Source organism: Buteo buteo, chromosome 19 (assembly GCF_964188355.1).
Source record: "Buteo buteo chromosome 19, bButBut1.hap1.1, whole genome shotgun sequence".
NCBI classification, from domain to species: domain Eukaryota; kingdom Metazoa; phylum Chordata; class Aves; order Accipitriformes; family Accipitridae; genus Buteo; species Buteo buteo.
Genome location: NC_134189.1, coordinates 5,554,134 through 5,567,936, shown reverse-complemented (window position 1 = coordinate 5,567,936; position 13,803 = coordinate 5,554,134). Strand labels below are relative to the sequence as shown.

Here is a 13,803-nt window from a genome sequence, read left to right as displayed (position 1 = left end):
GCTTTGCAGGATCAGAAACTCAGATTGTTGACTTTTAGAGGTAAAGGAAGGGTTGTAAAGGACAAGAAAACCACTACTGCTTTTGTCACTCGACTGTGTAGCTCCCAGGGCTCCTGTCTTGCTTCCTTGCTCCTGTCTTGCCCGATCCATAAAACTTCAACAATTCTTGAGAAACACTGGAATCCCCATGGAGCAAGCATGAAAGAAGATCAGGTCTGGCTACAGACTTACTATGTAACTTCAGCTAAAGCATATCACTGTACACTTATCTCCTTTAATAAATAGGAAAATTAGACACCCACCTCTCCTCCCCACCCCAGAAGCGTGCGTTGTCAGAGCTGTACAAACACGTACGTAATTACTTCTCAGTGCTTGCCGCGGATGCGCACCATACCCAGCCATCCAGAACTTTCTTTCTAAAAGTCATTATTTTTAAAACAAAACAAATGGTTTGCCCTCAAATTCACTTTTTTCCTAGTGTGTTAAAAAAAAGTTGTTTCGTAATTACTATTACAGAAGAGATTTGCATTACATTTTCCACCACCCAGCACCCACACAGTTAGACCTTATTCACCCCAGGTACAGGAACACACGTGCTGACTTTGAATATATACCTTACAGCTTCTGACTCAATTAGCATACAGCAGCTAATAATTCCCTTTGTAATGTATTAAAGGCTGTTTGCCTTTCTGCATCGTTGGCTTTTTCCCTTTATTCCCACTGGTTTTTAAGTGGTCATAATGAATAAATATAGTACCTACAGCCATGGCTTCTTGCTTTAAAAAGCTCGAGAGAGAGAAAATGAATTAGGAAAATGAAAGCCTTTTTTTGCATGATATCCAAACCTTGGATCCTAATCCAAACCGCCTGTAATTTAAAAAGCAGAATATACACCACAGGTATCTTGGCTGGCGGCATCAAGGGTGAAGTTTAATGGTGTCTTGCTCAGAGCCAACGTTAGGACATTGCCAACCATTTCCTTTATTTTAACAAGTCCCCAGCACACACAGCAGACATACCTAACACCCAGTTTCCCTTATGATGCCCACCCATTTTCCAAGAAAAACAATCTAAAGCCTTCTAGTTATCAGGGGGACTCCAAAAAAAATGAAAACCGACTCCCTTTTTCCCTCTCACCAGCTGATTATGCTGGCTGCTCAAAGCCATCTGACTGAAATCATCCCACATTTGACAGCAGCAGATGGCCACCGGTCTTTTTTGCCCAAATAACCCCTAAATTATACCAACAGGAGCATTAACATTGTCAATAAACTGTCCCTCTCCCCGCCAGAGAGGGGAAAGGACCATGACCATCTGTCTCTCGGCCACAGATGAGTTGCACCGTGTCTGGTCAGCCGGCCGGCTCCATCTCACCTGCAGCACACCTGGCCCACAAACCCCATTCATCTCCGGCAGAGAAACCCCAGTCAGCTATTCTTCTCCACCAAACATTTCTATAGCTGAAAGCTTTGGGTGTTAGGCAGTGCCAAATGCTTCGTAGCACGGGAGTCTCTGTGGCCACCCACATTACATTCAAATGCACAAATGAGCCAAGAAGCTTTGCATAAACAACTTGGTACAATGTGCTGAGATGCTGCTGTATTTCTGCATGACATGTTCATTACCGTTTGGCCTCAGCTTATGCTGATGTACAGTGAAAAAGAAAAGGGAGAGAGAGAGACTCTTCACAGTTACATTAATTTCATTTTATTTAATAAAAAACAGTATCAGATTAAAAATACAAACACTTTGGGTGATTATCCAGCGTTTTCCCCTGTGTGCCTCGTAGAGCTCAAACCAACCAAGGATTGGGAGAAAAGAACAAAAAACCAAAACAATAACACCAAACAATTTTGGCCGGAGCTGTAAAATAATGTCGCACCAATTAAATTACACCAAATATATTATTATACCTTTGAAATGGCTTTCAGACCAATAAATAAAAAAAAAAGACAAATTCAAATAAAAAAAGTCAACTTTGTATTACAAAAAAATTAAATAAAAATCACAACACTAATAATAACAATGTGCAGTCAAGTTTTTTTTTTTTCTTCTCTTCTAGGAATGATAACATGCCAGTAAACATGTAACATGCCAGTAACATGCCAGTAAATCCCTACATAACATTTCCAGTTTGGCAGCAAGCAGTCACTCACTCATTCACATTTGTACACAAGGAAGCAGGCCTGGGCAAAAGCCTCGGGAGATATGAGCTTTCGGGGTGCTCCTCACTTCCCTGCCACGGCCGGCTGACTTCCCTTCCCTTCGTCCTGAAATCTCTATAAATCCATTCAAGGTTTAGCACCAGATCTGCAGGGAAGGTGTCAATCAGCATAACCCCACCGAAGTGATGCTCCATCATGTCAATGGGACAGCGCTGATTTACACCAGCTGAGGACCTGGCTCTTAAGCTCCAGGGCATGAGTTAAAAGCCGTGGCTGCAAAGCACATCCTTGTTTCGGAAAGGCCATGGAGACTACGTCGAGTTGTTTTAAAATGCACCACAGCAAACTTATTAACTCAGGACACTGCAAAATGGGGTGCTGATCTGGGATGGGCTAAAAGAGCACATGCAGGGCCTCTGAGAAGATGGGATATCTGAATATCTTACGGAGAGGTACACATCTGTAGAGAAATGACCTGCAGTTGCCCTTCCTGAGCAAACGGACAGCAAGCCAAATTTCACTTGACCACCTGAGAGCACGCATCTCTCATAGATTTCATGGTATTGATGCCGTTTACTCCTGGGCCAAATTTGGTCCAGTGTTTCACAATGAGAAAAGGTTCTCCGTAGAGTCAGATTAACTGATTTAGGAAATTCAAGCTCATTCATCTTTATGCTAGGCAGCCCAGTTGATTTTTAGGAGGAACCGGCAGACTTAAGTACCATGATACACCGAATAAGGAATCTGCAAGTGAAATAGCTCCCTGCCCCAGACACCAACGATTTATGGGGTTATCCCTGATTCCCAGGGAATCCCCAGAGGAACTCTATTCCGTTTCTGCACGATCTCTAGGATTTTGGACACAGTGGGCCAAATTCTGCTTTCAGTTCCAGTTACAGGGTAGGAGTGAGAACAGAGCTTACTTGCCCATGCTTCTCTGCTCTGGGCATGCATGTAGACGAAAGTTTTGCAGCTGTGGATCATTTGACATCATAGGCTGAAACCTGCAACTTATTCACACCCCAGCACCTCCAAGAAAGCCAGGGGCTATGTGCTCACGGAAATGAGACTGAAATGGGCCTTAAGATTCCAGTTTGCCCAGGCCTGCCAAACACACAGTGCCTTTCTGACATAGGCTTACATTCAGGTAATCCAGTAGACCCATGTGGTACCTTTACGGGAGTTGAAGCCTTCAGTCTGGATAGTTAGATATGTCTGAGAACACAAACACATATCCTTCTTGGTTTTTTTCAAACTGGTATCATTGCACACACAGTACCAGCTACACTATACGGACAGAGGCCCGCAATTGTATCCTAACTCTGTTCTCAAATCTACCATTATCATTTCATCGCTCAATTCTTTCTGCTCCATTACTACCTACCTAGAAACATTTTCATTTGGAGAAAGGCATCTTCCCACTAACTTTCTGACCTCTATCCATTTCCTACATGCTACAACCTTTTCCTTACCTAACATTCTGGTCGCAAACTACCTGTCACCCTCAAATACTACAAGCTAACAGCAAGGTGGCACCATTTGCTGACAGCAACTGAACTCTAGATTGGAGGGTCAGTTAACCCTGGAGACACTTTGTTAGATCCATCTTTGTCTGGGCGTTCATCTGGCTGGCCATTTTGAAAGAGTCACAAATTGAACGCAGGTTGAAATGCCTTAAAAGGTCATTTAGCTGATGAAAACATCCATTCCTTCCAGTTCCCATTACCATTTCTGTGACTCTGTTTTTACTGGGAGGAGCGGCAGTTGGAAACAATCTTAGGGCCTCCTGCTCACTGAAGAGCAATGGCTGTAGGATCTGAATGCCTGCTCCACCACTTGTCCACATACACCTTGTGAGGTTATTCTGGGGTCAGACTCTCAAATTATCTGTCCCAGAACGCATTCAGAACCTCTCAGGTCACCCTGGTGGAAGGGACTATGGTGACCACCTAGCCTGGCCTCCTGCATAATGCAAGCCAGATCCCCAATGTGCAATGACTGTATCCAGATGAATAACTTCGGGGGAAATAAAGGCTCTCTTTCTAAAAGACACCCCAATTTGACTTGAAGAATTCAGCTCATCTCTTGGTAAAGCTGATCTAATATTAATTACAAACCTCTCAAAACATGTATTCCTCACTTCCAGTTTTAATTCTGTCTAGCTTTGACTTCAAGCCATCAAATCTTGATGCTTTGGTCTGCTAGATCCTGATGTGCTTTCATCACGTATACAAAGACCAAAGGTTATTCTCTGGTCAGGTAGGTAATGTTTTGAGGACACGAAATAAGAGAAGTGTGAGATGGCTTTGGGGCTACTTTACTGGGAGTTCAGCTAAGTAGGTACAGTCAGCTCCTTTGAAGCAAAACCTACCATTGTCAGCAAATCAGTGACCTGGCTTACTCCATCATAAAGGTACACAGAAAAACTCCCTTCCCTCCCTTTCCATCTTCTCTCTGCTAGTTGAGCTTGTTGCAGATCTCTAGGGCTTTCTTGTAGACCTGAGTCACATCATCCATGTCTGTGAGAAGGGAAAAACTGCTGTCCCCCAGACGGTTGCGGTAACGCTTGAGATACTGTGGCCGTGGGCGGTTCTGAAGTCCTTCAAAGTCTTGGATCTGGAGGAAATTTTCAGCAGAGACACAGCTCCGTATCCTCTGTCTGTTTGGCCTGTTCTCTTGCAAATCCAGCAAATCAAAGGAGTCACTGGACAAAATACTGTCATCGCTAATCACGCTGGAAGGGCGGCTGTAACTTCGAGGTAATGCATCCCCAGGCAGGACCACTTCTTCCATGGCCTCCAACGTTGGTGTGTCAGGGCTAATCAAAGCAGATTCAGTGCTGCTGGTAGAATACTTGCTGTTATGTTTCAAGATGCCCTTACGCCTGCAGGAATGGCTGTAAGACCCATTTCTGGATGGCTCCGTGACCCCCGGAGAAGTGTCACTGTTTACTGTCTCCTCATTATTGTCCAAGAGTTCAGAAGATTCGCTTCGTTCTGGAGAGGAGTAATAGCCGGACTCCCTCTGCTGAGTCTTCTTTAAGATTCCTTTTTTTGGCATTAGTGAAGACTGCTTAGTGCCATATTTGCCCGCTACCTCTCCCTCCACAACGCTTTTAATGGCTACGCCAGTCCTACACAACTCTTGCTCCAGCTTAAAAGCGGAGGGTAACACTGGGCTGACCACTCCTTCAATGAAACCTGCGCTGTGAGATCGATGTTCACTGTTGCTCCTTTTCTTCAGGATGCCTTTGGGTCTCTTGGAGGTGGGTTTGGATGCATTTTCAGCTCCTCCTTCCTGGATGGACTGTGCAATGTCATTTTCCTTCTTTGATTTTTTCAGAGACCTTTGTCTCTCTAGTGTGACTTCAGGACCTTTGGGCTTAGAAAGGCACTTCATTTTGGTATCAGTCTCTGGTTGGAGGCCAGTAGAACGGTGATGCCAATCAATGAACCTTGCCAGCAATGGGGACTCGGAGTCCCTCATAGCATCACAGTCACAAACACTACTCTTGTAGCCCCAGTTAACCCACCAGTGGTTGGCAATGTCTTCAATCGTTGCTCGGCGTTCAGGGTTCACCATCAGCATCCATCTGATAAGACCACGAGCATCTATGGACAAAGAATGGAATATAAAATATTTAGAATATGGGCATTCTTAGTTTTGTCAGTTTAAAATGGAAGTGTGAAGCCAATCAAATGAGCAAAAATAATGTTTCTTACAACAGAAGTGAAAGGGGGTAAGACTTTGGCTATCAATCAATGTCAGAAAATGCATTTGGGTACTACTTCTTATCAGAAGAATATGATTCACCCTGGGAAATGTACACTGGGTTATCAAAGAAATTCATATTCGTACTGTATTAGTCAGTGAATAGTTCCATATTACTGAAGGAAGTCACCAACCTATCAACTCTAATAATTACAAAACTTACAGGAAAACAAAGGGGAATCGGGATATTTTAAATGATCTACACATTATTGCTTTTGTATTTACTTTTTCCATAAACAGTGTAGCCTTCTGTATATTTTAAAGGTGTATTTTCACAAAGAGAGCAAGAAGGCAGAAAATTGAAAGGGATAGCAAACAAATGATACGAGATAAATATTCATTTAAATATATATATATCTATATATACACATTTAAGGCTGGAAGGAGTCATTATAATCAATGACCCAGACTTAGTTGATGCTTTTGTGTCAGGTGACTCCTTGAAGTGTTATCCTCTAAGTAGAAGTAAATGCAAACATAGTGGTATTAATTCAGATTTTGGCCTGCCTTCTTGGATAAGAGACTGCGTCACTCTAACCATTCATCTTCTCTCTGCTTGTGATATACCACAGCGTAAGCTAGAGGACTGATCTGTACCAGTATGTTGTATCGGTTTACAGCTTGTCTGAACAATTCCATTTGCAATAGCTAACAGACCTTCCACTGTCACAGATCTAGTTAAAAGAGCCCGTTACAGCTTCCCCAAGGCAATAAAATCTATCTGCTACAAAACTTTAATTTCAAAAGGGCTTTTGGTAAATGCTGTACCCAGATGGGAATTGATAGCAGATGAAGTCAATATGGGAACAAGAGATTTTTTTTCTTCATCATTCTAACATGACACCAAAACATGTTGGAAGGGGCAGGGCAAACCCTCCATTCTGAACTCCTGTCGGCTCAATACATTGCCCTCACTCCTTTTTTATACCTGAGGTCTGTGTTGGCTCACGATATTCTCCACTGCTGATCTGCCTGATGAGATTTTTGTGATCGAAGCCATCAAAGGGCATCGTTCCATAAACCAGAGTGTAAAGCAATACACCGAGGGCCCAGCTGTCAACCTGAAATACAGAGACAATGCGTGTGAAGCCCAGGAAAGCTGATCCCCACCCTTCTCCCTGCCATTAGCACCACAAGAGCAGCATCACGTCCAGCTGCGCCTACTGATCGGCAAACCTGTATGTAACATCTGACTAACCAAAGGCAAAGAAAATGAAGGCAAATGAAGGCAGCTTGAGAACTTTCAATATGGGAGAGACCCAAGCGAACACGCATGTGCAGTAACGCTAGCATTAAGATTAACCCTCTAGAACATTATCATCAAAGGCATCCCCATACCACCATGGAAAAGCTGACCCTTCTTACCTCTGGACCTCTGTAAGGTCGTCCATTAACTATTTCGGGGGAAGCATACAGTGGGCTTCCGCAAAAGGTCTGCAGAAACTTGTCTTTGTGATAAAGGTTGGAGAGTCCAAAATCAGCAATCTGCAAATAGAATTGCACAAGGCATCTGTAGTACTAACAATATCTTAATGCAACAGAAAATCCTTTATCAGGAAAGACTTAGCTATATTTGACCCTGCTGTAGGACAGGGATCTCGACACGGATAATCTCTCAAGATGCCTGGCCAACCCATTATTCTATGATTTTTTTGCTTCTCTCTCTAAAGATCCTCCAGAGGAGGAGAGGGTCCCCAGGTTAAATCCTCCAGATTAAGAGCAAGGATGCTTTAGTTTCATTCACAGACAGGTCACTGCAGGGCTGCACAACCATCAGTCAGTAATTTTACCCTGCAGTTTCACAGCTGTGTCCCCAGTCACAGCTTTGTGCATGTGCGCGATAAGAACGGTAGTACTTTCGGCTTGCTTTTTTTTGGTATCGATGATTATACAAGATGAAGAGCAATCAGTGGACAGCAGTGCCTCCCAGTATGAGGAACTTAGCTACGTTTGAAGGAGGAGGAAAGTGAGGCACTTGCTAACTCTTCCGGATTCAGGGACTCCGGCTGAGGAATCTGAGCTGTTAAGCACACGAGATGTCTATCATGAGATAATAAACACAAGTCTGGTTCCTAACTGGAAACAATGGGCCCAAATCCGGCTTTCCCAACACAAACAAAACTTCCCTTGAGACTGTTGGGAATTTTGCCCATGTAGGAATTGCAGGAGCAGGTCCAAATATTTTGTTTACTTCAATTCTCTGTTCTTGTTCTTACAAAACAAAGGCTGAGGATAGCAATACTAAATACTCCCACAACCTTTGCATTTCCTTTGTTTCTCTAGCACAAGGCAACACATCTCATTTTTTATCTTGTTTAAAACCCAAATGCTTCTGTTTCCCAGAGGTACTTTTATTACTGCCCACTATTGACATAAGGCATACATAAAAGACATAAAGCACAGGCATAAAAAAGGTATTATAGCTATAAGAGACAGGAGTTTTCTCTGGATTTTCTTTACCTTACTCAGGTCTTTTTACCAGAAAGAAATTAAATCCCAGGAATTTTCACAAGAGAAAATTCAAGAAAACACAAAGTGAACAGGAAGGAAAAGGATTTACCAGCAGCATCATTCACTCCTGGCTTTCTAAAACGTGCATCATCACTGCCTCTAATATCCATTTAATCGCAATGTCTAGTGAACTCTTGGGAGACATAAAGTCTTTGTCTCTACTATCTAAACTCCTACAGCTACACCTAAAAATGTCACAGTTGAGACCAAAATGAACAAAGTTGGTGAAGTATGGTCAGATGTTCCCAACTTTTCTTTCTTTACCCCGAAACAGAAAAATATATATATATATACACTTTATAAATAGATACATAGATATAGATACAGATATAGATACTTTCATGTTAGAAATATAAACTTCTTTTTAAAATATCATTTTCACAAAATTTTTAAAGTCACAGAGCAAATATGAGATTTCACACTTCACCCCTCTCCTATTTTGGTGTTCTGCTTTTGCAGGTGTGCCACTGACAATTTTGACTCATAATATCCTCCTCACAGAGCAGCTGATTCCTGTTCATTAATGTTAATTCATCTCACCATGTCCATTCATAGTTTGAATTCACTCAGTCCCTCAAACAGCGTATTATCAACACACAGCAGAAAATTCAACCCTTAAATAAATGTGGTTTGTAAAATCTTCATTGTATGGCTGGAATGTCATTGAAAACAGCTGGTGTACAATTGCAGTCTGCAAACATATTCTCATGGCTCAGATTGCACTTAATTGCCCTAAATTCCACTTTCTTATCAAGTCACCCCGCCTGGCTTGCAGGAAGTTGGTTTTAAGCCTTATGAAGTGTGCCCTGTCAATCAGGCGAAGAATAGGATCATTTCAGTGTTAAAAATTCGTGCTGGTCATTGAGTTTTATTTTAGTTCAGGATGCAGCTAAGACAAGGACAAACACTGCACAGTGTGATTCCTTAAGAAAATACATTCCCTTAGCACCATGGAATGTATAAAATGCATGTGGATGTGCATGAATATATATATATAGGGATACACATACCACTGTTCACACTAAGAAACTCTCAGACTTCGGCATTCATGTTTTCATTCTGACCATTCAGGAAAAGAGTATTTATGTTACAGTCCACTCCCATACTCACAGACTGATGTTTATCAGCTTTTCCCATTAAAACTGTCATGCCCCCCAAAACAAGATTAATAGAAGCCAACATTACTTCATGTTCTTGGCACTTAAATGGAACTAAGGCATCAAGTCAAAAAAACTTCCTAAATTGGGAGGAGCAGGGAAGTGGACTTTTATTCCCCTCGCTTCAGGAGGTGTATGTTTCATATTTACTGTTAGCTATGATAAACCAGCTGTAATTTATTGCTTAAGTATGGACTATAAATTCCATGAAGTTCACACTCATGGAAACTGTCAGTTTTATCCCACTTCAGAATCTGTCTCTTTGTACTGCAGATAGAGAAATAATTAGGTCTCTTAAAGCAAGTGAAACGTATGTGCAGTCGGTGAGACTTCCAGCAAGGTAAATCCCAATTACATATACTTACTCTGTATATATGAAACTCTCATGGGTTTTTAGTGGTTAGTCTGATTGGTGTCCCCTTACCAGCCCAAGAGAAAGTGCAGTTAGTAGGATTATATTACTATTATACTTGCATTTTTCTCTCCTTCTATCACTTTGGGGTTGGTCATACAGTTTACGTCAACCTCTGCTAGACATCTCTTTTAGGTGCGGTTCCCAGCCCAGGGGCTGCCCCAGCCCTTCTGTGAACAAGGAGGCCCCCTCCACCGTGCCAGGCTGCATGACAGAGGTGTCCCTGGGGGTAGGTTGTGGCATGGGGCAGGGACACGGTATTTGGATAGGCCAGCAAAAGGCACTAATTCCCTGGCCGCCACATTGGGCAGCAGTTTTTCTCCACCTCCCTGCATGCAGGTGAACTGTGCTCTTAACAGCTGGCACAGGAATGTGTGGAAGGAGAGGCTTGCACACACTGCAGAAGCCCTAATTTCATTGCCACATTATTTCTTTAAAGAACATGGGACCATGAACAAGGTAAGAAAGCAAATAACACTCTTCTGCCCTGGGAGGCTGCAGTGTCTTGGTAAGGTTTAGCTCTAGGATCGTGCCCCACTATTGATCTCCACAAGTTAGGTCTCAGGAGAAACATTCACACTCGGCGTTTCTGCTAGATAGCTGGGTCCATATCTGGCAAGGTACTATTTGATTAATTGGCTGGGTGAACTTATACCTCCCATAGATCCACGTCCATGTTCAGTCTCACAAGTCTTTAAAAACTCATTTTATTCACTTGTGTTTGCTGCATTTAGGGGTTTTAAGTAATAGTTTGCAAGAAATATTACTGCATACACCAAGTCCCTGAAAAACATAATTATATACCACAGATCAGATCACTTTTTTTTTTCCATTTTATTTTTTCTTCACATTACTATGACATGTTTGTGTATATCATAATGTATAGATCACTGGCTTCTTCAGAAACGTATTTAATTGCACATTGCACCCAAGAACAAAGGGATTCCTTTCATTTTCTCATTCTTAAAATCAAACTGCCAATTTTGTATATGCTTTGTAATCCACTGAATGAAATATAAATACTGGGAAAGTACAGATAAGTCTAGCACTCCATTTCTAGAAAATGCCTTCCACTGAGTATTTGAAGCCATCAGTCAATACCAAACCCCAGACTGCATATTTCTTTTTTTCTGCCTGAATAAACCATATAAATACTCTCAGAATGGGGACCTGATAAATTTACTCCTAATAAATAATTTACAGCTCCATATGTGTTTCCTTGCCAACGGTTACTGTTTAGTGAAACAAAGAAAAAGTGGGAAGTAAAATTCTATGCAAGTATCATAGAAACCACAGTAACATATTCAAAGCTTCAGCATCAGGGAAATAGTGGCCGTGTGCTTAACATCAAGTATTCAAAGCTGATCCTAGTCACGAGGTGTAAAAAAAAGAGAGCAGGGAAGAAAAGGAAAACAATACAAAAAGCAATCTTGAATTAATCCAAATTCAAACACCACTGATAGTAAGATATATGAAATACCAACTGCTTCCTAAGTTCGGTCTATTTTTTAGCTTCACGAGACCCTTTGCAGAAATAGTTACCAGGGGACAGCAAGGGAGCTTGCAGCCACCTACCCACGCCGAGGCAGCCTTGCCCGCTCAGAGGTGTGCCCTACGGCTCGCAGAGAAGTAACTGAGGAAAGGCTGGAAATACACAAAATACCTACACGGCAGCTTCAGGAAAGGGAAGCCTTCAAGAAATAGATGTCCAAATGACTGGAAGGCATGTGGGGAGTTGCAGCTACCCAAACTTCTTCTGCAGCAGTGCCACTGGGTATGGCAGCTGAAACGCCTCTGCGGTTCAGAAGCCCCTGGGTGAGGCTCAGAAGCCCCTGGGTGAGGTTCAGAAGCCCCTGGGTGAGCTCCATGGTCTGGACTCGAACACAAAGCTGCCTGTCCCTGCCCCATCCTCCCGCGCTCCCCACAGGACGATTAGACTCCCATAAAGAAGAGAGGGGAGGGAGCGGAGCCTTCTGACAAAGCACAGCTCCCCGGAGGCTTGGGGAAGTGATTGGTTTTGCATATGAGGACCAGAGCACGGAGATCCAGGCCACCACAGCTAGCAAATTCCCCAAATTCCTCTTTTCTCTCAAGAATTCCCTGATTAGCTGGGAAGATAGTTTGGCATGTAACGCGGAAAGAAAGGTCATCCTGCCTGCGGAAGCCTGTTTCGTATACAATGTCCTAGAAAGGCTACTTTTTGTTTTCAGCGCTGCTGAGAACAGCTCGGGCTGCTGCAGCCAGCGTCCCTGTAGGAACAGGAGTGGGGAGGTTCGCTTTAACACTGGATGCTAACAGCAGAACATCCAAGTATTGCATTGGATGGGCCTTCTGTAAAAGACTATTTTTAGAAACCACATATTTATATGCCTTTAATCCACTAGTTGATCCAAGTTAGCTTCTGTCATCAGTGTTACACAGATGGCAGCTACCATATGTTACTTTCCATTTCCACTGCACATCAGCTTAAAATGAATCTCCAGCATGAAGCACAGAAGGCAGTGTGTGCAGCCCCATGGCTTTCAGCGGAGACAAAATGAAGATCCAGTGTATTTCATATTTGCCTACGCAGGGAGCTCCTCAATTACTTTGTTAATTAAGCAAGGATGACCAAGTGTCAGCAGAAACTCTTCGGCATCGCTCCCTCTGTTTGCCCATAGTTGAGCACATCTCGCCACCCTCACATCCAGCTACCCAGGAAGGAACAAAGTGGAAAGTGAAACAGGTTCAGCCATCTGGAAACTACACTTATCTCTGCATTATTTATCTTTGTGCTACAGCTATTAGGAAAAAAGAAGAAGAAGGGAAAAAAGGTCATTCCCATGCTTTCACTGGGGAGAAATGACATGGAAATGACATCACTGACATCACTATCCAAAGTATACGTTTGTGTCTGGAGTTCCAAGGCCATTTCCTAATGAAGCACATGTGCTTTACTAGGTTTATTTTGAAACTCTATTTGCTTATTTTCCAGCCATGATCAAAAGGACATTCAGAGTGTTCTGTAGGAGGTACTTGAACCCTGTAGACCAGGAGAGTTTTTTCCTAGTCCCAGCAGCAGCCAGCAATAATATCATTCGTACAATAAACCCGACTGCACGAAATGCTCTGCTGTTTCTTACCAGTAGATAGATACTGCTTTGAGAATCGCGGCCCTTGGGTGGCAGGACAGGGCCTTCTCCCTCAAATTATGCAAAGCTTCATTTAGCGTGTATGACTGCTCACCAGTGGTGCTCTTTCCCCAACCTCCAAACCGCTGAGCCTCTTGCCAGATGCTGTTGCTTAGTAGCTGTTGCCATAACACTTGCTCTTCTAATACTTCGGATATAAATGTTACAAAACATGCAAATCCATTCTGAGAAGCTGAGGAAAAGAATCCTACCTTAATATTAAAACTGTCATCAAGAAGGATGTTTTCCAATTTTAGGTCCCTGTGGACAACACCGTTCTGAAACAAGGAAGAAAAAAATGGGGGAGAACATGAGAAAATATTGGGAAAATTAAAGGTGAGCTGGCAGGGTGGTCTTTGCATCTACATTTCAGGGCTGATTTCACTGTCATAACACTCACGGCCCAGTGACTAGTGACAGGCAATGTATTAGTCACTTGGTGTGTGGTTAAGGGAAGAATGACTGGAATCTGTCCTCCCACAAAGCCTCTAAAACAGCAGGGGGGGGGGTGGGGGTGGAGGGCTGGGGGGTGTCTTTTCGGAACTTAATTCCAGCCTAGATCCTGCTCCCACTGCGTGAAAGCAATATATTCTTCCCAGGCACCAGAAAACAATATC

At 42.9% G+C, this 13,803-nt stretch overlaps 1 protein-coding gene across 1 annotated transcript in view; it reads right to left on the bottom strand.

The window, feature by feature from the left end:
• Positions 1-1,684: 1,684 nt before the first annotated feature.
• The window catches only part of NUAK1 (NUAK family kinase 1), a 49,309-nt gene continuing 37,190 nt past the window's right edge, over positions 1,685-13,803 (bottom strand). Inside the window, exons 4-7 of the mRNA XM_075050828.1 lie at positions 13,399-13,464; positions 7,302-7,421; positions 6,865-6,997; positions 1,685-5,776 (exon numbers count right to left, since the gene is read on the bottom strand). Coding sequence (XP_074906929.1) covers positions 4,623-5,776; positions 6,865-6,997; positions 7,302-7,421; positions 13,399-13,464 — 1,473 coding nt within the window. The 3' untranslated portion in view covers positions 1,685-4,622. The remainder of the gene's footprint in view (positions 5,777-6,864; positions 6,998-7,301; positions 7,422-13,398; positions 13,465-13,803) is intronic.